This window comes from Corythoichthys intestinalis, unplaced genomic scaffold, assembly GCF_030265065.1.
Source record: "Corythoichthys intestinalis isolate RoL2023-P3 unplaced genomic scaffold, ASM3026506v1 HiC_scaffold_24, whole genome shotgun sequence".
Lineage (NCBI taxonomy): Eukaryota > Metazoa > Chordata > Actinopteri > Syngnathiformes > Syngnathidae > Corythoichthys > Corythoichthys intestinalis.
Genome location: NW_026651593.1, coordinates 4,045,996 through 4,073,320, shown reverse-complemented (window position 1 = coordinate 4,073,320; position 27,325 = coordinate 4,045,996). Strand labels below are relative to the sequence as shown.

At 39.9% G+C, this 27,325-nt stretch overlaps 1 protein-coding gene across 3 annotated transcripts in view; it reads left to right on the top strand.

Moving 5' to 3' along the window:
* Window positions 1–8,950: 8,950 nt before the first annotated feature.
* The window catches only part of LOC130911284 (chondroitin sulfate synthase 1-like), a 61,078-nt gene continuing 42,703 nt past the window's right edge, over window positions 8,951–27,325 (top strand). For all 3 annotated transcript variants that reach the window (XM_057829150.1, XM_057829151.1, XM_057829149.1), the window contains exon 1: window positions 8,951–9,513. In XM_057829150.1, coding sequence (XP_057685133.1) covers window positions 9,200–9,513 — 314 coding nt within the window. In that variant the 5' untranslated portion in view covers window positions 8,951–9,199. The remainder of the gene's footprint in view (window positions 9,514–27,325) is intronic.

Below are 27,325 nucleotides of genomic sequence, written 5' to 3'. Positions count from 1 at the left end.
TCGGACACTTAAATCCAGTTGTGAAGTGTTTAGAACGATGTGCTAATGCTAGCGAACGCATGCTAACCGTTTGTTATTACTGTATTAGCCGCTAATCATCGCTGATTTACGTTGATGCAAACCTGTTTGTTATTGGGGACGAAATTGATTTGGTTTTTTTTCAATTTTTAGTTTCACTCTTCAAGTGATGGTTGAATAAAGTCAGCAAATTATACCAACGCCTTTATGGGGCGCCGTTTGTAAAGGAGAACATGCTGAAAATTACGAAAACATTTTCTCACATTTAGCGCCACACAGTGCTAAAAGCGTGGTGTGACATTTTTACAGTCCCTTTTTTTTGCACACTTGCAACACTATTTAGCAACTTAAATATTTATTTTTAAATGATAAGTATTGGACTTGAATGTGTAACTCCAGAACTAAATATTTATTTAAATCGTAAATGTAAATGTTACATGTGTTTCCAAAATGTAAATCTGATATGTATTGTATATATGTATATATATGTTTGGTTTGGTTCCTGTTAAGATCTTATACTTCTGACAAATATTTCCGATGAACTTTTCACCATGGATTCTCAAATGTGCTATTTTCCAAGTTTCCTCTACATCTCTACCTGCTGGGAGTTTGACCTCCGCACACAACATGCCCATACATTCCTGTATGTCAAAACCTCTGTCAGCCAAGACAATGTGCCCTGGTAACAAATTATCAAACAAAAAAAACACTGTTCAGGGTTATAAGTTTGTCACTTGTATGACCTCCCCAGCCTTTTGATAAGAAACAAATGGCTACCTTGGGTGTAATACCTATTACCGGTAAGTACGTCATAGTGTGGTGGTGCTTGTAGCTGGAAAACATTTGAGCACGTGCTTTCAGATTTGATGGTTTCTCTGTGAAAATTTCAAAACAGTCAATAATCACAGCCTGTGTCAAATTCTGACTGGTGTTGTGCGTCTCATCCTCTGTGATTAGCTGATCACCTTCTTCTCCAGCTTCATGTGTCCCCTCTTCAGTCTGTAGCTGACCACTTTCTTCTTCAGCATCAGGTGTCCCTTCCTCATTCTGTTGGTGACTGTTTATTTCACCAGGTTCAGATGGTCCCTCCTTGGTCTACAGCTCTTCAATGTTTGCATCCTGCTGGACCCCCATCTCTGGTGTTTGCAATGTCTCTTTCCGTAGCTGCTCACGCCTACTTCGTGTTGCAGAGCGTGCAGTGTTTGTAGGTGTAACAGATGTGTGTCCCAGATGTAGGGATGGTGCCCAGTCTAGGTCAGTCTCCATCATTTCATAAGCTGGTTCACCTGCAATCACGTTAGGTTTTATTAAGAAAGTTAGGTAAGATTGGATGTTTCCATGGCATTTCACAATCATAACCACTTAATAAGACATGCTACCATCCCATCCAACCATTCCATCAGATGTCAAGAGGAAATCTCACGCATTGATAAATATTTCTGTGCATTTTTGCTGTTTACATTTATCTTTCAAATCATTCACTCTGTAATGTTTTTATAAACCATGACTGAATAAATTAAACACTGATTTATCACAAACAGATTAACCCATTTCCTCTGCCCTCCCTCTTTGCCTGCAGTTTACAAGTGAGGCTGGCTATCGAGCTAAGGTTAGCCAATGAGAAAATAGCGACTTTAGAAAACAAAAAACAGCATATTCAGTATCAATACTTAAAAAAAAAGCTCTGACTTGCCTTTATGAAAATGCCGAGAGCTAACACGCATGAAGTCACCCTTCCGTCTCACCGCTGCGACCCAGGCCAGGTCATCCGACGCCTCTCTGTTAGTTCCTCAACCTGCCGTCCATAACCTCTTTTCCAAGTGGGGAAACGAAAAAATCTTACGTCGTGGTCAACTTTGCTGCCATTTTTGTCGTGTGATTTAGTATGGCAGCCTTTCACACAACACGAGTGTCCCATTTTATCAAAGACAATGATGAAAGCAAAGACAATTCTCACTGCTCAGTTGTTTACAATAAGTGAGCGGTGCACCCAAAATGGCGATTCAACCCACAATGCACTGCAGCTTTTGCAAGCGTTACGTCACCTGACAAAGACCGATAGCCTTAAGGTTCTCTCGCTGTGGAGTGTCTACGGTTGCGGGCAGTAATTTACGTCACATTTCCGGGTTTGGGAAGAGCCATGAACGGAGTGCAAAAAAACCCCAAAAAAAGCGAAAATTAACCTTGCAGTTTTGCGTTAATGATGACATGGTTGTTTTGACGAATATGTCTGGATTATATTCCTAAAATTATACCGAGATCCAAAAGCTCTTCAACTGCTCTTCAAGAGAAGTCAACATTGCTGTCCAGTCCAGTCCAACAGAGACCCCTCGTGGCTGTAACTTTACTGGGCTCGTGCGTAAAAGTGCCACTAAAACTCTTCAAATGCTTTCTCCTAAATGTGAATTTTACCTTGATATTGTTATTATCACAATTATTCATGTCCAAGAGCTGACTGCCACCGTTTAGAAGGTTTTATTCATTTTCAAGCAACGTAAGCAAACAGTCTGAGCTTTTATTTTGATACTTCCGGTGCAGAGTCATGTGAATTTGCATATTACGTTAAATATTTAGTTGCAACCGTTTTCAGATTTAACATTTAAATTTAGTATTTATATTTAGATTTATTATTTATATTTATATTTACGATTTAAGATTTAATATAAAATTCCGAATTTAAATAAATATTAAATATTATAAATATTTAGGATTCAATTCAATTCAATTCAATTTTATTTGTATAGCCCTCAATCACAACAGAAGTCTCAAAGGGCTTTACAGAGGCAATATGATACACAATTAGAAATGAAGCAACAAAGATGAATAGATACATAGATATACATATCAGATTTACATTTCGGAAATACATTTAACATTTACATTTACGATTTAAATAAATATTTAGTTCTGGATTTACACATTCAAGTCCAATACTTATTATTTAAAAATAAATAAATTGCTAAATAGTGTTGTAAGCGTGCAAAAAAAGGGACTGTAAAAATGTCACACCACGTTTTTAGCACTGCGTGGCGCTAAATGTGAGAAAATGTTGTCGTAATTTTCAGCATGTTCTCCTTTACAAACGGTGCCCCATACGTCTTCTGCATCATCATTTGGGAGTTTAGCTTGCTGTATAGCCAGGACTGAGCCTTAGTGTCTCTGTGAGGAAAGTGCAGTCGTATTCCCTCCCGATGCAGTTATCTCCACCTTGCAACAACTGCAAGTCGCTTTGTTGTAATTTTTCCTCGTGAAGTGAAGACACACTTTCGAGCATTTGAACCTACGTGCTGTCATTGTTATGTTTACGGCTGCAATGCTCGTGCTAAACCATCGTAACCTTTCATTTTCACCCTCTTTCCTGGTGAAGTGTAGCCAAACTTTGGAGCGAATGGTTCTTGGCGCCATGCTAGTTTGATGCGTCTGGACAACAACACACGTCACGTCACGACGCAATACGCGTCTTTAGGAATTGTTTAAAGGGATCGTTAAGGCTTTTTCATTGTGATGTTGAGGCCTTAAAACACTAGAAACCGGTTCAGAATTGGAATCGGATTTCGATTCTCATCCCTATACAAGACTGTTATTTGTCCCTATACAAGACTGTTATTTGTCATGACAATACCATTTATTTAGCAATTGGGGAAAATTACTTCGATAAAAAGAATATCCAGTACTGGTGCACGATAATTATTGGTCCTATATTAGGAATTCTGACGTCATCCCAATAAATCCAATAACATTATTAATAGGACCGATAATATGTACTGTGCTGGCTTTACAGTTTACACACTAGTATGGGAAAGCAGTTGACCATATGCGGGGCATTGCTCCCACCTGCTGGTCAGAATAATTTGCTGCATCTATTTTTTGTTACAGTAGTTTGGTTCACATTACAAGCTCATTCACATACACATTGCGGTGTCTAGCGGTAGAATTGACAATCGTGAATGCTTTTTGTTACGTTTCCGCCTCGGAAATATATGTCGGTAAGCATTTTATGTTTACTATAACATATGGATGTGCAACATATGTTTACTTCTGTGGTGAAGGGTCATATGTACAGAACTTAATAAGTTGTTGTGTTATAGAAGACAGCCAATGCTTTAGTAGATCAAGCTAGTGTGCTATGCCATACATATAATAGTTGTGTGTATAAGTGTATTGTGCAGTTTGTTGTACATTGAGTATTGAATATGTGTATTTTTCTGTTGTATTTCACAATATTAAGACGAGTGTCTTCCCATAAAAGCGAGAAAAGACCAAGCCTTGTGGTTTATGGAAGTGCATTCATTTTTAGCTGGCTGTCGGGGAGCGCAGAAATGAAACGCACTGTTTTGTTCATGTTATTATGAAAAATCTGGTGAGATCAAAGGCAAATCTATGTTGAATCCACCACTAGTTGTTTTTTTTTAAACCTCCAGGTGTTCAAAAACTCAGGTTATACATTTAAAAAATATATATATTTATTATTGGCTATCGGTATCGGCTTTGAGGACCAGGAAGTTATCGATATCGGTTTCAAAAAACTGATATCGTGTACCCCTAATATCCAGTAAAAATATTGGAGTAAAGAGACTGAAACAAGAACAATTAGTGGCTCTCTTCATCTCATTCACTTCACTCTGAATATTTCCCCCTCCATGGGTTGAATTCTAAATCAGATGAAACCATGACCCTGCGACGTCATCCTCCTGTTGGGGACGCTAGAATCCTATAATGGTTGGCGTGGCTAAACGGCGGATTAAAAGACTAATTTCTCGTCATCTGCGCTTTGCAAAATTGTTGTATGTAGTTGAATTGTCTCAAAATATGATTCTAATTCACATAATAATGCTACTTAAGACTTTTTTATCCTGTCGTACGCACTTTAAATCGGAATATCTGAACATAACTTAAATGATATTAACATATACAATAAATACAAACTTCTTTATAATCTCTTAATTATCCAGGAATGCAAAAATAAACCTTTACCTTAAGACTATGCAACATTTGTTGAAATAAATAAATGAATATAACTGAAAAAACTTTTTGGTATATAATAAAATAAATAAAAATGGAGCCATCCTTCAGGTAAAACACGACTGCTTTTGTCCACAAGCACAGCCAAAAAAAAAAAAAAAAAACTTTTTACCTCAATTATGATTATTGTATACGATTATCTGAAAAAATGTCTTCATAGGCTGCAATTAAAAATATTTGCAAATAAAATAATGTAGTAAAAAAATCAACACCTTTTAAATAAATACAAGTCATCAGCCAATCGCACGTGCGTTTGAGGGGAAAAAAATGGACCGGCGCATTCAGCAAGTGAAAAGAGGTAAATGTAAGTCTGAACATCATGAAAATAGTTCACTTAATAATGGCATGGTCAATTCTATCCTTACAAAACATATGGGAAGACAATCTAAAAGACTTATATAACTGAACTCCTAATATAAAGCAAACAAGGTTGCTTGAAGGGTATTATAATACTAAGGGGCTGTGAGATATCAAAAGAACCGTTATGTGGCAAGATAACAAATATTAATAAAGTTAACAAAAAAATAAATCACATTCATGAGCAATTATCGAAAATAGATCGAAAATTACGAACATTTCCGAAAGTATTACGGAAACAGACGAATGGGGCGGAGACATCACAACAAGGAAACAAAAGGTCGAGGCAGGTGCCATCGTTGTTGATCTACGAGAGAGTTGCGTTCGTGTTTTATCAAAATAGCGCTAAAATGGTTCAAACCTGTCATGCTATGTGGAGTACAAATAGCCATTTGTCGCAATGTAGTACCCATGAGTTCCCGAACGCGAGAAAAAGAGCTGGACTACGCAGACAATGAGTAAAGTTCGTACGTGCTAACAGGGCTAATTTTGCAGACCCAGCCTCCGGCACGGTTTTGTGTGGTGCGCATTTTACACCTGAAAGCTGTTCGAACAATGGACAAATGAAATCAGGTTTTGCTAAGAAATTCCTGCTGAAAGCAGATGCGGTGCCCACCATACACGCGCAGCCACCTAAATGTCCCGAGATATCAAGAAAGAGGACAATGACTGGCTCTGATGAACCCCCCCCCCCCACCCCCAGGCAAAGCAAAGGAGGGAAATGGCCAGAGTGAGTACTCTTTTATAATAAAAAACACATCATGCATTGGCTATAGGACTGTACACATGTATACATTCTCGCTCGTAAAATATAAAGAACAAATCCTCTAATCAACAGGTGTCAAACCGATTCCAGAAAGGGCCGAGTCGGTGCAGGTTTGCTTTCCAACCAATGAAGAGGACACCTTTTCACCAATTAGATCTTTTACATGTGTAATCAGTTAAACTTTGTCAGTTGGTGCTTGTTTCAGCAGGAAGTTCATTGGTTAAACTCTCTGCGTGTTATCGGTTGGAACAAAATCCAGCACCTACTTGGCCCTTTCTGGAATCGGTTTGACACCTGTGCTCTAATCCCATTCATATTTGTGTCTGTTGGCAGAGCGAAAACCTATAATAGCACAATAAATGATAATTATTCTATACGTTACTTTATTTTGCGGTCACGGTGTACCAGCTTCACAAAAAGAAATGCAAAACAAACCATTCGATGTTTCCCGCACGATCTGTTGCTGGTGTTTCTTTAGTGTGATTGCTCCCCTCAATGATCCATTCATTAAGCTGCACTGGCTTTCTTTTGGGCTCAAATTGATAACCCAAAACACCAAAGAAAGGTTCATAACTCTCCCTCGTCACCATTAGAAGAACGTTCATTACGTTGGATTCGTCGCTGCAACTAGAAACAAAATTGCACTGAGCCGGTTGTTTCCTTTTTTGTGACGTCACGCACACAATATGCTAGATTTCCGGGATCTCGGGCGCCGGTCATTTTATCTTGACAATCCATCCAAATTTCTCTCATTTTCTTGGTGTTGCGATGTGTGTAATTACACAAAGTGGCATGATATGAATCCAAAAGGCATGCGTTTATGGATAAATGATGGAATATTAGCATTTACCCAGGTTTTGTAATACCCTTTAAAGTCTTGCTTGGCAATCAAAGTGCAAAGCTGCCCCCATGTTTTGTCAGGGTAGATGTCGCACACTGCATCAAGATGATCCTCCAATGGGACTGACTGAAAAATAAAAGATACACCATGCTAAAGATTTCTTTGAGAGGTCATTAGCACTGCTTGCCAAGTCACAAAGTTTGGAGAACGCAACAAAAACTTCTAATCGCCATCACTATTGTGGCACTAAGTGAATCCGAAGGGAATGACAGTTCTGGAGCCCTTCTCCCGTCAGAAAGGTGCAAGATGTACCTGAAAGCTCAAATAGCTGAAGAACGTGTCTGCTTCCAAGTCGAAGAGGTTGTGGGACAAGAACCAGTGGACGCACATAGTGAGCAGATCCAGACAGATGCCAGACAGTGGGTGACAGAAATATGTGAGGAGAGCAGGTCACTTGCCATGGCTGATGAAGATAGAGATAACATCCATTTCCCCCCTGAGATTATTGCCCACATAATGAAGACTTGGATGTTACTTACAACTTTGGACAGGAATAATGGTCGCCCTCTTCCAAAGCACCAGCATCACTGCAAGTTCTGCTGCTGTTGAAGCAGGGTTCAACTTAATAAAAAAAAAAAAAAGGGCTTTTCAAGAATGAGAGCCTGCCTCTTCGTGTTGACCGCTTCATTTCTCGTCATCCGTCCTTTAGTTCTATTGCTATGCATATGGTTTGTAGTATGTGTGTGTTTTAGCACAAAGTCATTGTCCCAAGTTACTGTATTTAAGTTTCTTCTGCAGGCACTCATCAATTTAATATACATGTATTAATTTTTGGAGGAATTACAATGTTCTTTTTGTGACGAATCTGACGATACTCACCGAATGTTACGATTTGCAGCAAGCTCACCTCAAAACAGTGGCATATCCTGACTACTGAGGATGTCAAATGGGCAGAAATTAAAAAAAAAAAAAAAAAAAAAAAACTAAGAAAACAAAAAACCTATAGTCGATTCCAGGTTATAACCTGCATGGGATGAAAAAAACAACAACAAAAGACTGTGTGCAGTTGTACGAGACAAACCTTATTTCGACGGCACCAAAAAAAAAAAAAGAATGCTGCGTCAGGAGTATGTGTTGGTGACGTGACCACTACAGCATAAAAATTGTGTAATATCGATTTTAAAAAGTTTGTTTGTGGCGGCAACACCAATATCTATTAAAACGAAGCAGCGGAAACCAAAAATTATAGTTTTTAACGGGACAAATGAAAGGTAACATTTCCGGGTCGAATAGGAGTTGAGGGGGTGGGTCAATTGAACTCTTGATGGCCGAAAAAAAAAAGTTGAACACCGTCTTGATTACTTAAAAAAAAACAATGTTTAATAACTGCAAAACGATAGCTGTTCAAACAAAACTTTTTACAGCACAAACAGGCACTAACGACGCAGAAAAAAATGGCATCATCGCGGTTCCATTCCGCCGCAGATGGGGGGCTGCGCGTGACGTCATCACTATACATTATTTTGAATATCTCGAAAACCGTAGCAGCTCAAACAAAACGTTTTACAGCACAGTCCAGCACTAACGAGGCACAATCAAATGACACCACTGGGGTTCCATTCTGCCGCAGATGGGGGGCTGTACTTGGTTTGTGAGGAAGAAGGAGTTGAGTTGAATAAAATGGAGAAGTGTGGACGTTAAGAGAAGACGCTCGTCTCGTGTACTCCTTCGGTCTTATTCTAGTGATACAGTCTAGAATAGAACACATAGCACAAACGATTGACATATTTTTTTATATAAATTTGCGTCTGATGGGGGGCCAACTTCACGGAAGTCTGGGGAACGTCTCTCTCATATGACAACCTCTGGTTCTCCTCTGGCACGTGACGGACGTGAACGCCTCTCAGCTACGGAATCCCGCGAGGCTCGCATTTAGTTCTCCGTCGCGCTCTGCCTCTGACTATTTGGCGTCGTCGTCTCCACGCGGCAAGGCGACGGACGCAAAGCAGCGGGCGAGCCAACGGGGGAGAAAGAATTCGAGCACGGTCGTTGATGGCTGGTTTGTGAGCGGTTTCCGTCGGGTGCACAACAAGAAGAAGAGGAGCAAGTAAAAGAAAGCTTTTGAGGAGCGGACATCTGAATCGGCTGGGATTTGCTGGTCCTCTTTTTAATGTGTTTTGAGGCGAGCGCGAGGGATGGCAGCTCGCAGCCGGAGAGCTTGGTTCGGCGTGCTTTTGGGTCTGGTGCTCGGCTTCACGTTGGCATCCAGACTCATTCTGCCCAAGGCTGCCGAACTCGCCAAAGCCAACCCGGGAGGCGGCGGCTGCGCCGGCCTCAGGGCAGCGGCTGCTGCGGCTGCAGCGGCGGCAAGTAACGCCGGCGGGGCCCCGTGGCAGCAGTCTTCGGACGACGCCTCGTCGTCGTCGAACGCGCGCTCCTCCAGCTTCCTCTTCGTTGGGGTCATGACCGCGCAAAAGTACCTCAACAGCCGCGCCGTAGCGGCGCACAGGTACGTCCGCCGGCCGCCGAGCAGCTTAACCCAAGTCGATCCTATCCAGTTTCAACTTTGGAGCATCCACTCATCGGGAGCCATTGACGCTCGAAAAAGCACCTCTTTTAGTTTTGAGTTGACCACACCAACTTTTACCACAAGTAGTTCTACTTTTCGAATTTAAATGGCAGCTTTGAATTGCTACAAGTGAGTTTAAAATAGTAGGGCATATTTTTGACCAAATCCATCCAAATAAAAATGGGAAAAAACGGTGCTATACAGGGCCGGAGTGGGACTCATTTTCGGCCCTGGAATTTCATGCCTCAGACCGGCCCACTCATTTAATTTAAAATAATGTCATTATGCATACACGTGTTAAGTTCAGTGTTCTCTAAAGCCGTGTACTGTAATTCTGTGTATTCCAATTCAGTGCAGGTAATGGTTGTTTAATAAGGTGGCTTTATTTTAACAAGTGCAACACAACATATTTTGAACAAATTTAAAAATGGATTTAAAAAAAACTATATTAAATGATACATTTTTTTTTACCAACAATCTTTTTATTTTTTATTTTTCATTTTTTTTCACAACATAACAAAAATACAATAACATGTATTAAACAAACACAAACACATCAAAATACTCTGTCTCTTAGTTGGGGGTCAAGATAATGAGTTCTAGTCCATTTCAATTCACTATATTGCAAAAAGGGGGAAAAGATAGACCCCCACACACATTTCTATTCTATTGATTACTGCAGAGGGCTACTGTTTACATATCCCCGGACTCTTCCATCACACATGACAGATCTGTTCTTGACACATAATAAATGAAGGGGTCCCATATCTGATGAAAATGATGCTGTTGGTGTTTTATTGCATAGGTAATTTTCTCTAAGGGGAGCGTTGAAGATAACTCAGACAACCACCTGCTCAGTGTAGGTCTCCTGGTGTTTTTCCATGAGAGGGCTACTACTCTCTTTGCTGTCAGTATACTTAAATCTACAAATACTCGTTGATTCTTTTTAATCTTCAATTTATCTGGGTATAAACCTAATAAAAACAGCTGTGGAATTAAGGGTACTTGAATTTGTAAAATATTTTGAAAACATTGTTTCACTTCTTGCCAAAATTTTTGTATTTCTGTACATTGCCAAATACAATGGAAAAGTGTACCTTTTGCTTTTTCACACTTAATACAAGTATCTGGTATAGCACTGTTATATCTGTTAAGTTTTTCTGGGGTTATATACGTTCGCATCAACCAATTGTATTGCAGTAGTCTTAGGCGGGTGTTAGTAGTTCTCAGTTGTGCTTTAGTACATGCCTCCTCCCACTTTTCCACTGAGAGATCTTCCTCCAGGTCCTCCCTCCATGCCCCCAGTCGTCCTGCAGATGATTCTGTGCTTCCGTCTACCAGGCGTTTATACATTTTGGAAATTAAACCCCTCCTTAAACAATTATCATTCATTAGTTTTTCTGTGGTAGACATTTCGGGAAAGCATAGCATTTGATTTTGGTGCGTTCTGATGAAATTTCTCAACTGTAGATATTTAAAAAAGTGATTACGTGGTATATTAAATTTATCAACTATTTCTCCAAATGTCATCAGAACCTTTTGCATATTGTAAAGATCTCCTATTTTTCTTAGTCCTTTGGAAGCCCAAGATTTAAATCCCCCATCTGTTTTCCCTGGAGGGAAGGATTCATTTCTCCATATTGGGCTGAAGGCAGAGAGAGAGGACGTTTCTCCCAGATATTTTTTAACTTGATGCCACACTGTAATCATATTTTTTACTATAGGATTTTTTGTATTCTTTTTTAGGATTTTAGTGCTTGCTGAGTATAGGTATGTAGGAAGGGGCATACTTAGTTGGAGTTCCTCCATTTCCTTCCACAGAGGAGCGTCTCCTTCTGAGAAGTGAAACATCATTGCTCTCAGCTGTGCTGCCCAGTAATACCAGAGTGGGTTAGGACACTTAAGTCCCCCTCTATCAAAGGGTAAGTACAATAGTGAGAGTCGAGTCCGAGGCCGTCTATTATTCCACAAAAATCTAACAAACAGTTTTTTAAGCTGAGTGAACAGGCTACTTGGAGGAGGAAGTGGAATATTTTGAAACAAATACAACAGTTTCGGCAGTACGTTCATTTTAAGGATGTTTATTTTCCCTATTAGTGACATTGGTATGGGTGCCCACCTATCCAACGACTTTGAAATTTCTTGAATTAATGGTTCATAATTACTGGCTGCAATATTTTCGAGGCGTGGGACGATTTGAATGCCCAGATATGTAAAACAATCTACGGTTTTAAATTGGGTGGCAGTTTTAGGGGGGCTTCTACTTTCTAATGGATTTAAAAGCATTATTGATGATTTTGATTGGTTTAATTTATATCCTGAGAATTTTCCAAATATGTTAATAAGTTCTAATAATTCAGGAATGGATTTTTCTATATTTTTAAGAAATATTATTATATCATCTGCAAATAGAGCCAGGCGGTGTTCCTGTTGCCCAATTGTTATACCAGTTATATTTTGGTGTGCTCTTACTGCTATTGCCAAGGGTTCTATAGCCATAATAAATAGTAAAGGGGATACGGGGTCTCCTTGTCTACATCCTCTTTGTATTTTAATAGTTTTGGATATATTACGATTGGTCATGATTTCAGCGTATGGTTCTGTATAAAGTAATTTTATCCATTTATTAAGATTTTCTCCAAGGCCAAAACGTTTAAGAATTTCAAATAAATAGGGCCATTCGACCCTGTCGAAAGCTTTTTCAGCGTCTAATGACAGTAATGCTGTATCTGTTGATCCTTTTTCCTTGAGTAATATATTTAAAATTCTCCTAACGTTATGGAAGCCTTGCCTACCCTGTACAAAGCCATTTTGATCTTTGTCAATAATATTTGGCATTATATTCTCAAGCCTCCTGGCTATTATTTTACTCAAAATTTTTAAATCCACATTTAATAGACTGATTGGCCTAAAATTTTCACACTTGTTATTTGGTTTGCCTGGTTTAGGCAGCAACGTGATTAAAGCTCCTCTTAAGGATGTTGGGAGGATTCCATTATGGAAAGATTCTTTAAACATTTCTAATAATGGTGTTAACAGTCTATGTTTGTACTTTTTATAAACCTCTATGGGTATCCCATCCGGTCCAGGGGTTTTTCCTCCTCTAATGTTGTCAATAGCCAAAGATAATTCTGCCAAAGTTATATCTTTCTCCAATTCTTCTTTAATTATGTTTGATATCCTAGGAATTTGAATATTGTTCAAGAAATTATTCAATTCAGTTGTATTTGGATCTATATTTGAGCTATAAAGGTTTTCATAAAATTTTTTGAAGATTTCATTAATTTTAATTGGATCTACATTATTTTCATTATTGTCGTTTTGTAATGAGCTTATAAGTCTTTCATTCTGTAGTTGTTTAATGCGCCATGCGAGCACTCTGCCAGGCTTTTCGCCTTGATCATAGAATGTCTGTTGAAGTCGTAGTAAACTTGATAAAGCTTTGGTAGCAGATATTTCATTGTATTGTGTTTTAAGTTGGAAAAGTTCTTGTTGAATATCCTTAGAACCTGAGTGGTAGTATTCTTCTTCTAATTTCTTAATTTTTGTTTCTAAAGATTTTGTTTTCATATAAGTTTCTTTGGCTTTAGAGCTTGTAATGTTAATTATTTGTCCCCTAATAAAGGCTTTAAACGCTTCCCATCTAATACTTCCTGACGTTTCTGTTGTATTTGTTTCAAAATAGTATTTAATTTGTTCATCTAGAAAATTAACAAAGCCAGTATCAGCCATCCATTTTGTTTTAAATCTCCATTTAGGAATATCATTGACCAATTTGGGATCATAATAGACTAAGGAGGTTGGGGCATGGTCTGACAGGAGAATGGCATCATAGGAAACAGTCTTTATTTTACATCTTAGTAGTGCTGAAACCAGAAAGAAATCTATACGGGAATATGACTGATGCGTACTGGAGTAACATGAATATTTTTTCCCGTTGGGATTGTCCGCTCGCCAAACATCAACTAGATTCATTTCTTTCATGAAATTATGAATTACACTTCTGCTTCTCGAATGTGATTGATCTATTCCTGTACTTTTGTCCTTCTGTGGATCTAAAGTGCAATTAAAGTCGCCTGCCATAATACAAGCACCAGGCAAAGAAGCAATAGTAAGAAATAAGTTCTGGAAGAATTTGGGTTCATCTGTATTTGGGGCATAGATATTTATCAGAATTAATTGTTCCCTGAGAATTCTTCCCTGAATAATCAGGTATCGTCCTGCCTTGTCCTTGATAACATTGTCAATCTGTAGTGGAATAGAATCGTGAATCAAAATCATAACACCCCTTGCCTGAGAGGTAAAGGGAGCTGATAAAACTTTACCTTTCCATCTCCTCCTTACTTTGAGCTCATTTTCTTGTGTTAGATGGGTTTCTTGAAGGAATACTATATTGGACTGTAATGTTTTGATCCTGTTCATAACTTGTTTGATTTTTTTTGCTTTTTGTAGCCCTCTGCAGTTCCAGGATGTAATTTTAACTTTTAGATCAACGGACATATAAGTAAATGATTTTGAATTTCCCCAACACTAGAGTAATTTCAAACAAAACAAAAAAAACAAAGAACAAAAAACCATTTCCCTCAACCATTATCAATCCACCTGAATGTTCTCCCATCAGGTGTTACCCCCCTCTATTGACTAGACTTCCAGAAAGCAAAAAGCTGGTCCACACAATGTGAGGAACAGTATAGCTATGCTGATGTAAAAATTAAAATACAGAATAAATCTAACTACTCTGCTACTGTAATTCAAATAAATCTTTTAAAACGGTTCAACCAAATGATGAGGCCTTCATATTTTCTTAATTGAACAGTGTATATTAAATCAGTAAATTGTCCCTTAACAATAAGCAGGGGAGTGAGAGAAATCAGAACTGTGTAACAAATTAACTTTCACTCTAAACTCCACTCATGTCTCTACAGCCTCAGGATATCAAATTAGTGTTCCCACAGTAGTTTTAGATCACCTTTCCACGGTGTCATCTGTTCATCCATACCTCAATCTGGTTGGTCATCCGACTGGATTTTCTTAACGAAGTGTTCGGCTTCATCGGCGCTGTTGAAGATGTGTGAGCGTTCCTTGTAGGTCACGATGAGCCGGGCCGGAGGGATGATGCCGTACCGCAGACCCAGTGACCGAAGTTGTCGCCTCGCCTCCTCGAACTCTTTCACCTTCTTGTGCGTCTCTGCTGTCAGGTCTTGATAAAATCTAACCGGCTGGTTTTTGTAGAGGATCTGCCGTTTCGCCCTCGCCGCTGTCATCACCGCTTCTTTATCCCTATAACTCAGGAACTTCATTATAAGGGTTCTGGGTGTGGGGTTAGATTCGCGTTGTCTCTTTGGACCGATCCTGTGGGCTCTTTCCACTGTAATTCCTCCCCGGAGCGTAGCTAGCTCCAGCGCCTCCGGTATCCAGCCCTCCAGGAAACCACAGGCGTCTTCTCCCTCTGCACCCTCTGGTAGATTAACAAGCCGAACATTGGAGCGACGAGACCGGGCCTCCAGGTCCAGTATTTTCTCCTCCAGGCCTTTATTTTTCCCATTAAATGATACATTTGAAAAATAAATTAGGGCTGTCAAATGATTAAAATTTTTAATCGAGTTAATTACGGCTTAAAAATTAATCGTAACTAATCGCAATTCAAACCATCTATACAATATGCCATATTTTTCTGTGAATTATTGTTGGAATGGAAAGATAAGACAAGATGGATATATACATTCAACATATGGTACATAAGGACTGTATTTGTTTATTATAACAATAAATCAACAAGATGGCATTAACATTATTAACATTCTGTTAAAGCGATCCATGGATAGAAAGACTTGTGGTCCTTAAAAGATAAATGTTAGTACAAGTTATAGAAATTTTATATTGAAACCCCTCTTAATGTTTTCGTTTCAATAAAATTTGTAAAATTTTCAATCAAAAAATAAACTAGTAGCCGCCATTGTTGATGTCAATAATTACTTACACAATGCTCATGGGTGCTGTAGCCTATAAAATCAGTCGCACCCAAGCGCCAGCAGAGGGTGGCAAAACTCCATATAACACAATTAACAAGTGGGCATGTCATTGTACTGTCATTTAAATCTGTCTGAGCAGGGCATGTGTGTTAATTGCGTCAAATATTTTCACGTGATTAAACAAATTAATTACCGCCCGTTAACGCGATAATTTTGACAGCCCTAAAATAAATTAATAAATAAGACCTTTTCTGCAACATCAAATATTAACAAAATGAGTGCTTACAGATAAAACAAACATAGCAACATAACAATATGAAAAATAAAGAATACGTATTGCACATTGTAACAACTCCTAATGATACTATTATCCATTTTCCATTTCCACTTTGAAAACGCCACGTAATTGATTATATTAATTCTAATTTTCACTCGCTGAACGACATGGCAATCCTGCCTTCCAGCTCTGCACCTGTGGTGTGTTCATTATGGCTAATGCTTTCTGCTACATATCCCTTGTGAGGTGCTACAAGAAGCCAAAGTTTCCACAGTTACATATTGTCGAATCACACTGTGCAAGTTGCATTTTATTCGCCATCTGGCCTTACCACTTTTGTTGTAATCCTCAGTAGTTTGAGGCAGCAAGGTCGTTGCATGAAAAAAAATTAGCTATTTTCGTGCATTTTGCCGATTCTTTTACGAGTGCTTTTCTCTTTTTAATTCTTATTTTTCAGCGCCACCCTTGCTCTTTTTATCCATCCGAGCACTGAGATAGCAGCTAATTTGGCTCAATACAGACTACAATTAGGGGGCAGAGCTGCGTGCTGTATTTTTCGTCTGCACACGTGAGGTTGAGTCTGGAAAAAAAAAACTGTATATGTATATATATATATATATATATATATATATATATATTTCAAAAAAAAAAATTTTTTAAGACGGCCCACAGGGACAGCGGTAACAGAATGTAAGTTATACTCAGTGACACTGTCATAAATAAATACCAAACAAAAAAACTAGGCCTGCAAGCAGGACTGAACGGGCCCTCGCAGTTTTGCGCAACTCGGACGCCACGCAAACTCGGACGGCATGCAGGTCGGGGTGGTGGCAGACAGCCCCCCTCTACATCTCCCAAGTTATGACTGTTCAAAATATGTGGAGAGAGAAAATGATGACAGTCATAATCACTTTCCTTTTGGACCCTTCTGCTTTACCCAAACCTCAATAATTTTCATCAGCCATCTCAACACGTCTTAAGGCTTCCCTTATGCAGGTTTGAGGTTGATTGATTTTTTTTTTCCCTTAGAGGAGGAGTGTGTCCCGTAAAAAAGTGCATTTCCTGTTCCCACTAGGAGGCGCCAGGCACAATTGGTAATATTTCAATCCAGTCCTGTTCAGGCTGGGATACCTCACACACATGCCAGATTTAAAAGAGATTGAATGTTGTATGAGGGAGTTATCAGTCATTATCCGAATTTGGCGTTTAGCCGAAAAATGGACGACTTTGGCACCTCGCCTAGGTCAGGCCCGTGAATGAAAACACACCATTTTGATAAATTAAGATTTCATATGTCTCATGAACAGTCTCGCCAATTTTAAGGATGATCAAACTAATTCCCTCCGTGCCAAGGTCTCAAATGTACACACTGTAAATCGATAAAAATTTCACATTCAATCCAAAATACCTGATTTCCTGTGGGATTTGGAATGTGTGTGCAAGAGACTTTTTGGAGCGGTTTTGCACAAGGTTTTGACTCTCCGAATTTCATCACTATGTTAAAAAAACCTAAATGGAGAGGCCTTTTTGAAAATTTCAAGGGGGCGCCACTGAGCCATTTTGTTACAATTTTTCGTAACATTGCAAGATTATCGAATGTTATCCAGAGCCGCATGTATGTGCAAATTTTGGTGAGTTTTTGTGCATATTCAAGCCTCCAAATGTAAACTCCAACTGTGAACCCATGAAAATTTCACATTCGATCCAAAATACCCGATTTCCTGTTGGATTTGGAATACGGGTGCAAGACACTTTTTGGAGCAGTTTTGCATAAGGTATCTACTCCCCAAACTTCCTCGCTCTATGTTGAAAAAACCCAATAGGAAAGGCCTTTTTTTAAACTTCTTTCTGCCGCCACTAGTTGGCACTTTAGAGTTGATGCAAATGACCCCTACAAGAACCTTCAGGGTATGACTCTCAACAAACACGGGACGTTTGGCGCAGATATGTTGTATATCTGCTGAGTTATGACTGTTCAAAGTTTTTGGCGAGACAAATTGTTGACGGTCATTTTCACTTCCAGTTTGGACCCCTCCGCTTCAACAAAACCTCAATATTTTTCATCAGGCACCTGAACATATGTCTTGAGGCTCCCCTGAAACAGGTTTGAGGTCAATAGATTTTTTTCCCTTGGAGGAGGAGCCTGTCTCGTAAAAAAAAGGCATTTCCTGTTCTCACTAAGGGGCGCCAGGCCTAATGGGTAATATTTCAATGCAGTCGTGTTCAGGCTGGGATATTTCATATACATGCTAGAAATGAAAAAGATTGAACGTTGTATCACGGAGTTTTTAATCATTTTCTGAATTTGGTGTTTTGCCCAAAAATGGCCAACTTTGGGACCATGCCCAGGCCAGACCCTTGAATGAAAACACACCATTTTGAGGTCTCAAATGTAAATCGATAAAATTTCGCATTTGACCCAAAATTTCCGGCTTCCTGTTGGGTTTGGAGTATGGGTGCAAGAGACTTTTTGGAGCAGTTTTGCACAATGTATCAACTCGCCAAATTTCATTGTCCTAGGTTGAAAAAACTTAATGGGAGAGGCCTTTTTAGAGGCCTTTTTGAAAATTTCAAGGGGGCGCCACTGAGCCATTTTGTTAAATTTTTCCGTAGATTATCAAAATTTACGCAAAGTTGCGTGTATGTGCAAATTTTGGTGAGTTTTCGTGCATGTTCAGGCTTCCAAATGTAAACTCCAACTGTGAAACGATAAAAATTTCACATTTGATCCAAAATAACCGATTTCCTGTTGGGTTTGGAATATGAGTGCAAGAGGCTTTTTTGAGCAGTTAGGCATAAGGTATCTACTCCCCAAATTTCATTGCTCTACGTTGAAAACCTGAGAAGAGAGGCCTTTTTGAAAATTTTAAGGGTCAAGGGGGCGCCACTGAGCCATTTCTTGACATTTTTTCAAAACGACACAAGATTATCGAAATTTATGCAAAGCCGCACGTATGTGCAAATTTTGGTGACTTTTCGTGCATGTTCAGGCCTCCAAATTGGCCGTTTTCATTTGCCCTGAAAAAAAATAAAATAAAACTAGGCCTGCAAGCAGGACTGAACGGGCCCTCGCAATCTAGCGCAACTCGGACGTCACGCAACTCGGACTGTGTGCAGGTCAGGGTGGTGGCAGATCCTCCTCTCTAATCATCTCATTAGAACCTAACATGCTCGAAAGTCGCCTATTTACATTCCCACACCCAAGAGATAAAAACCCCTATTGGAGAGAGTACTACAAAAAAGGAGCCACTACTGAGCTGTGCAGCCAAGCCCTTATTCAAAACCAAAATTAATCTTCTAACTGGGCCAATTCGACCAAGTGTGCCAACTATTGTGGCTCTATAACCTCCCTGAGTCTCTGAAAAAAAATATTTCCTTTAAATGGCGAACATAGGGTCGTCACGGCAACAGACAGAGACACGTGGACATGGGCCGTAAAAAAGTATTTTAATAGGTCTTGAAACTACAATGACCAACCTGAAAAGAACTGGACATGTTTTGGAAAAACGAGTGACTTTCTATCGCCACTAGTTGGCGCTGTAGGGTTGATGCAAATGACCCCTACAAGGCCCTTCAGGGTATGACTCTCAACAAGCACGGGAAGTTTGGCGCAGATATCTTGTATATCTGCCGAGTTATGACTGTTCAAAGTTTTTGGAGAGAAAAATTGTTGACAGTCATTTTCACTTTCCTGTTTGGACCCCTCCGCTTCAACGAAACTTCAATATTTTTCATCAGGCACCTGAAGACAGGTCTTAAGGTTTCCCTTATGCAGGTTTGAGGTAGATTGATTTTTTCCCTTTAGAGGAGGAGTGTGTCCCGTAAAAAAGGGCATTTCCTGTTCCCACTAGGAGGCGCCAGGCACAAATGGTAAATTTTCAATCCAGTCCTGCTCAGGCTGGTATACCTCACACACATGCCAGATTTAAAATAGATTGAACGTTGTATGAGGGAGTTATCAGTCATTTTCCGAATTCGGTGTTTTGGCGAAAAAATGGAAGAATTTGGCGCCCCGCCCAGGTCAGGCCCGTGAATGAAAACACACCATTTTTATAACTTAAGATTTCATATGCCTCATGAACAGTCTCACCAATTTTGAGAATGATCAAACTAATTCCCTAGGTGCCAAGGTGTAAAATGTGCACACTGTAAATCGATAAAAAGTTCACATTCAATCCAAAATACCCGATTTCCTGTAGGATTTGGAATGTGTGTGCAAGAGACTTTTTGGAGCAGTTTTGCACAAAGTTTTGACTCTCCAAATTTCATCACTCTATGTTAGAAAAACCTAAATGGAGAGGCCTTTTTGAAAATTTCAAGGGGGCGCCACTGAGCCATTTTGTTAAATTGTTTCGTAACGTTGCAAGATTATCGAATGTTATCCAAAGCCGCATGTATGTGCAAATTTTGGTGAGTTTTTATGCATATTCAAGCCTCCAAATGTAAACTCCAACTGTGAACCCATGAAAATTTCACATTCGATCCAAAATACCCGATTTCCTGTTGGATTTGGAATATGGGTGCAAGAGACTTTTTGGAGCAGTTTTGCATAAGGTATCTACTCCCCAAATTTCCTTGCTCTATGTTGAAAAAAACCAATAGGAAAGGCCTTTTTTAAAACTTCTTTCTGTCGCCACTAGTTGGCACTGTAGAGTTGATGCAAATGACCCCTACAAGAACCTTCAGGGTATGACTCTCAACAAACACGGAAAGTTTGGCACAGATATGTTGCATATCTGCCGAGTTATGACTGTTCAAAATTTTTGGCGAGACAAATTGTTGACGGTCATTTTCACTTCCAGTTTGGACCTCTCCGCTTCAACGAAACCTCAATATTTTTCATCAGGGACCTGAACACATGTCTTGAGGCTCCCCTGAAACAGGTTTGAGGTCAATAGATTTTTTTCCCTTGGAGGAGGAGCCTGTCTCGTAAAGAAGGCCATTTCCTGTTCCCACTAGGGGGCGCCAGGCCTAATGGGTAATATTTCAATGCAGTCGTGTTCAGGCTGGGATATCTCATATACATGCTAGAAATGAAAAAGATTGAACGTTGTATCACGGAGTTTTTAATCATTTTCTGAATTTGGTATTTTGCCCAAAAATGGCCGACTTTGGGACCACGCCCAGGTCAGACCCTTGAGTGAAAACTCACCATTTTGAAAACTTAAGATCTCATATGTCTCCTGAATAGTCTGACCAATTTTGAAGACGATCCAACTATTTTCTTCAGCGACAAGGTCTCAAATGTAAATCGATCAAATTTCACATTTGATCCAAAATTTCCGGCTTCCTGTTGGGTTTGGAATATGGGTGCAAGAGACTTTTTGGAGCAGTTTTGCACAATGTATCGACTCGCCAAATTTCATCGTTCTACGTTGAAAAAACCTAATAGGAAAGGCCTTTTTGAAAATTTCAAGGGGGCGCCACTGAGCCATTTTGTTAAATTTTTTTGTAGATTATCAAAATTTACGCAAAGTTGCATGTATGTGCAAATTTTGGTGAGTTTTCGTGCATGTTCAGGCCTCCAAATGTAAACTCCAACTGTGAACCGATAAAAATTTCACATTTGATCCAAAATATCCGATTTCCTGTTGGATTTGGAATATGGGTGCAAGAGGCTTTTTTGAACAGTTAGGCATAAGGTATCTACTCCCCAAATTTCATTGCTCTACGTTGAAAACCTGAGAGGAGAGGCCTTTTTGAAAATTTTAAGGGTAAAGGGGGCGCCACTGAGCCATTTTTTGACATTTTTTCAAAACGACACAAGATTATCGAATTTTACGCAAAGCCGCACGTATGTGCAAATTTTGGTGACTTTTCGTGCATGTTCAGGCCTCCAAATTGGCCATTTTCATTTGCCCTGAAAAAAGAATAATAATAATAATAATAATAATAATCCTTTGCAAAACAATAGGGCCTTCGCACGCTTAGTGCTCGGGCCCTAATAATAATAATAATAATAATAATAATCCTTTGCAAAACAATAGGGCCTTCGCACGCTTAGTGCTCGGGCCCTAATAATAACTAGCCCTGCAAGCAGGACTGAACGGGCCCTCGCGTATGGCGCAACTCGGACGTCAAACAAAGTCGAAGGGCAGGCAGGTCGGGGCAGTGGCAGTCGACAACAGACAGATATCCAGGCAGATATATTGCATGTCTGAATGTTCAGAATTAGTGGGGAGAGAAAATGGCGACGGTCATTATGACTTTCCTATGGGACCCCTCTGCTTTAACCAAACAAAATTGTTTATTAGGCACCTGAACACGGTCATTATGACTTTCCTTTTGGACCCCTCTGCTTTAACGAAACAAAATTGTTGATCAGGCACCTGAACACATGTCTTAAGGCTCCCCTGATTCAGGTTTGAGGTCAATTGATTTTTGTCCCTGAGAAGCAGGAGCCTTTCTCTTTAATTAAAAGTGTGTTTCCTTTTGTTTTCCTTTTAGGGGGCGCCAGGCGTAATGAGTAATATTTCAATAAAGTCATGTGCAGGCTGAAATACTTCACATTCATGCCAAATATGAAAAAGATTGCACCTTCAATCAGGAAGTTATTACCGTATTTTTCGGACTACAAGTGGCACCTGAGTATAAGTCGCACAAGCCAGAAAATGCCCAACAAAGAGGAAAAAAAAACTTATATAAGTCTTACCGGAGTATAAGTCGCAATTTTGGGGGAAATTTACTTGATAAAATCTAACACATAGAACAGATATGTCATCTTGAAAGGCAGTTTAATATAAAAATACAATAGAGAACAACATGCTGAATAAATGTACAGTGTACAGTGCATAAACAACGAAATGCGAATATACTGTCCTCACCAGGACGCTACCGCTCGGTCCTGGCTATATACAGCGAACTCCAAAAAGACAATGCTGGACGTCCGCATAATTTGTTGAATCGATTTGGTCCTCGATAGCAAACAGGTTCACATCAACGTAAATAAATGATAATTAGGTACTTTTGCAGCAATAACGTAACAGATTAGCATGCGTTCGCTAGCATTAGCACACCATTCAAACAACCACACAACTGGCTGTAAGTGTCCGCTCGCGGGTGGAAAACACACAACAACAACAGAAAAGATGATACACGCAGGCGTTGCCTCTGTAGAGATATTTTAAAAGCATAAACAATGAACGTAGGTTCGCAGCAGTCTTTCCCTCTCGCTAACTCACTCACTCACTCACTCACTCACTCACTCACTCACTCACTCACTCACTCACTCACTCACTCACTCACTCACTCACTCACTCACTCACTCACTCACTCACTCACTCACTCAGAGCTACGTGGCTGTCTGTCTTCTTCTGGTGTGCGAGCGCTTATTCACGTAAACAAGTGCGAGTGCGCTCCCAGGTGGGCGTGAAAGCGCCACAAACTAAATGCATCCATTTCAATATAAAAAAGTCAATTATACAATTGAACATACATTGCCAAAGGCAGAACGCGAACGTGGCCATAGCTATTAACAGTTATTCAGATAACTATAGCATGCTAACAAGTTTACAAAACCATCAGTCCAAAACACCAAAATAACACGGGAAATTATATCATAATGTGTTAATAATTTCACTCACCAGGGGGCACCAGGCCTAATGGTTTTGTAAACCTGTTAGCATGCTATAGTAATCTGAATAACTGTTAATAGCTATGGCCACGTTCGCGTTCTGCCTTTGGCAATGTATGTTCAATTGTATAATTGACTTTTTTATATTGAAATGGATGCATTTAGTTTGTGGCGCTTTCACGCCCAACTGGGAGCGCACTCGTTATTATTATTTTTTCATGGCAAATGAAAATGGCCATAGCTATTAAGAGTTATTCAGATAACTATAGCATGCTAACAAGTTTACAAAACCATTAGTCCAAAACACCTAAATAACATGGGAAATGTTATCATAATGTGTTAATAATTTCACACATAAGTCACTGCTGAGTATAAGTCGCACCCCAAACCAAAATATGAAGAAAAAAAAACACGACTTATAGTCGGAAAAATACAGTAGTCTTTTACTGAATTGTCTTGTCAAAAATAAGACACATTTGCTCCCCTGCCCAGGAAAGGGCCGTGAATGAAATGTCACCATTTTGATAACCTAACATCTCATATGTGTCATGAACATTCATTCATTCATTCATTCATTTTCCATGCCGCTTTTCCTCACGAGGGTCGCGGAGGTGCTGGAGCCTATCCCAGCTAACTCGGGGCAGTAGGCAGGGGACACCCTGAACTGGTTGCCAGCCAATTGCAGGGCACAAGGAGACATACAACCATTCACGCGCACACTCATACCTACGGACAATTTAGAGTGCTCAATCAGCCTACCATGCATGTTTTTGGGATGTCTGACCAATTTTGAGAAGCATTCAACTTACTGCTTCGGCGTAATGGTCTCAAACGTGCATGCAGGTTTTTGACAAAAATGCAAGATTCAATCCATAATACCCGATTTCCTGTTGGGTTTGGAATATGGGTGCAAGAGACTTTTTGGAGCAGTTTTGCACAACGTATCCACTCCCCAAATTTCATCACTCTACGTCGAAAAAAACTAATAGGACAGGCCTTTTTTAAAAATTGAAGGGGGCGCCACTGAGCCATTTTATTACATCTTTTGGCAATGTTGCTAAATTCATGAAATCTACATGAAGCCACATGTATGTGCACATTTTGGTGAGTTTTCGAGCATGTTCAGACCTTGAAATTTGCCATTTTGAGAGAAAATGCCGAGGGTCTTTTCACTTTCCTGTTTGGATACTGCAACATCAACGAAAACTCAATATTTTTCATCAGATACCTAAAGACATGTCTTAAGGCTCCCCTGATGCAGGTTTGAGATCAATTGATGTTTTTCACCAGGAGGAGGAGCCTTTTTCGTAAAAAAGGGTGTTTCCTCTTCCCACAAGGGGGCGCCAGGCCTAATGGAAAATATTTCAATGCAGTCGTGTTCAGGTTAAGACACCTTACATGCATGCCAAATATGAAAAAGATTGGACCTTGTATCAGGAAGTTATTAATCATTTACTGAAATTGGCGCGTTGCCAAAAAAACACCCGACTTTGGTACCCCGCCCAGGTCAGGCCCGTGGACGAAAACTCACCATTTTCACAACTTAGTATCTCATATGTCTCATGAACACTTACACCAATTTTGAGGAAGATCCAACGTACTGGCTCGGCGCAACGGTCTGAAACGTGCATGCTGGTTTTTGCCCAAAATGCTATGTTTTTCAACATTCAATCCAGAATATCCCATTTCCTGTTGGGTTTGGAATATGGGTGCTTTAGACTTTTTGAAGCGGTTCTGGACAACGTATCCACTCCCCAAATTTCATCGCCCTACGTTGAAATACATCAAAGCAAAGGGCATTTTGAAAATTGCAAGGGGGCGCCACTGAGCCATTTTTTAATTTTTTTTGTAAACGTTGCCAAATTGTCGAAATTTTCGCGAAGCCGGATGTATGTGCAAATTTTGGTGAGTTTTTGAGCATGTTCAGGCCTTCAAATTGGCCATTTTCATTTGCCATGAAAAAAAAATAATAATAATAATAATAATCCTTCGAAGAACAATAGGGCCTCGCACGCTGAGAGTGCTCGGGCCCTAATAACTAGGCCTGCAAGCAGGACTGAACGGGCCCTCGCAATCTAGCGCAACTCGGACGTCACGCAACTCGGACTGTGTGCAGGTCAGGGTGGTGGCAGATCCTCCTCTCTAATCATCTCATTAGAACCTAACATGCTCGAAAGTCGCCTATTTACATTCCCACACCAAAGAGATAAAAACCCCTATTGGAGAGAGTACTACAAAAAAGGAGCCACTACTGAGCTGTGCAGTCAAGCCCTTATTCAAAACCAAAATTAATCTTCTAACTGGGCCAATTCGACCAAGTGTGCCAAATATTGTGGCTCTATAAACTGCCTGAGTCTCTGAAAAAAAATATTTCCTTTAAATGGCGAACAAAGGGTCGTCATGGCAACAGACAGAGACACGTGGACATGGGCTGTAAATAAGTATTTTAATAGGTCTTGAAACTACAATGATCAAACTGAAAAGAACTGGACATGTATTGGAAAAACGAGTGACTTTCTATTGCCACTAGTTGGCGCTGTAGGGTTGATGCAAATGACCCCTACAAGGCCCTTCAGGGTATGACTCTCAACAAGCACGGGAAGTTTGGCGCAGATATGTTGTATATCTGCCGTGTTATGACTGTTCAAAGTTTTTGGAGAGAAAAATTGTTGACAGTCATTTTCACTTTCCTGTTTGGACCCCTCCGCTTCAACGAAACTTCAATATTTTTCATCAGGCACCTGAAGACAGGTCTTAAGGCTTCCCTTATGCAGGTTTGAGGTTGATTGATTTTTTTTTCCCTTAGAGGAGGAGTGTGTCCCGTAAAAAAGGGCATTTCCTGTTCCCACTAGGAGGCGCCAGGCACAAATGGTAAATTTTCAATCCAGTCGTGCTCAGGCTGGTATACCTCACACACATGGCAGATTTAAAATAGATTGAACGTTGTATGAGGGAGTTATCAGTCATTTTCCGAATTCGATGTTTTGGCGAAAAAATGGCTGACTTTGGCGCCCCGCCCAGGTCAGGCCCGTGAATGAAAACACACCATTTTGATAACTTAAGATTTCATATGCCTCATGAACAGTCTCGCCAATTTTGAGAATGATCAAACTAATTCCCTAGGTGCCAAGGTGTAAAATGTGCACACAGTAAATCGATAAAAATTTCACATTCAATCCAAAATACCCGATTTCCTGTTGGGTTTGGAATACGCATGCAAGAGATTTTTTGGAGCAGTTTTGTACAAGGTATTGACTCTCCGAATTTCATCCCTCTACGTTGAAAAAACCTAAATGGAGAGGCCTTTTTGAAAATTTCAAGGGGGCGCCAGTGAGCCATTTTGTTACATGTTTTCGTAACGTTGCAAGATTATTGAACGTTATGCAAAGCCGCATGTATGTCGAAATTTTTGTGAGTTTTCGTGCATGTTCAAGCCTCCAAATGTAAACTCCTACTGTGAACCGATAAAAATTTCACATTTGATCCAAATTACCCGATTTCCTGTTGGATTTGGAATACGGGTGCAAGAGACTTTTTGGAGCAGTTTTGCATAAGGTATCTACTCCCCAAATTTCCTCGCTCTATGTTGAAAAAACCCAATAGGAAAGGCCTTTTTTAAAAATTCTTTCTGTCGCCACTAGTTGGCACTGTAGAGTTGATGCAAATGACCCCTACAAGAACCTTCAGGGTATGACTCTCAACAAACACGGAAAGTTTGGCGCAGATATGTTGCATATCTGCCGAGTTATGACTGTTCAAAGTTTTTGGCGAGACAAATTGTTGACGGTCATTTTCACTTCCAGTTTGGACCTCTCCGCTTCAACGAAACCTCAATATTTTTCATCAGGCACCTGAACACATGTCTTGAGGCTCCCCTGAAACAGGTTTGAGGTCAATAGATTTTTTTCCCTTGGAGGAGGATCCTCTCTC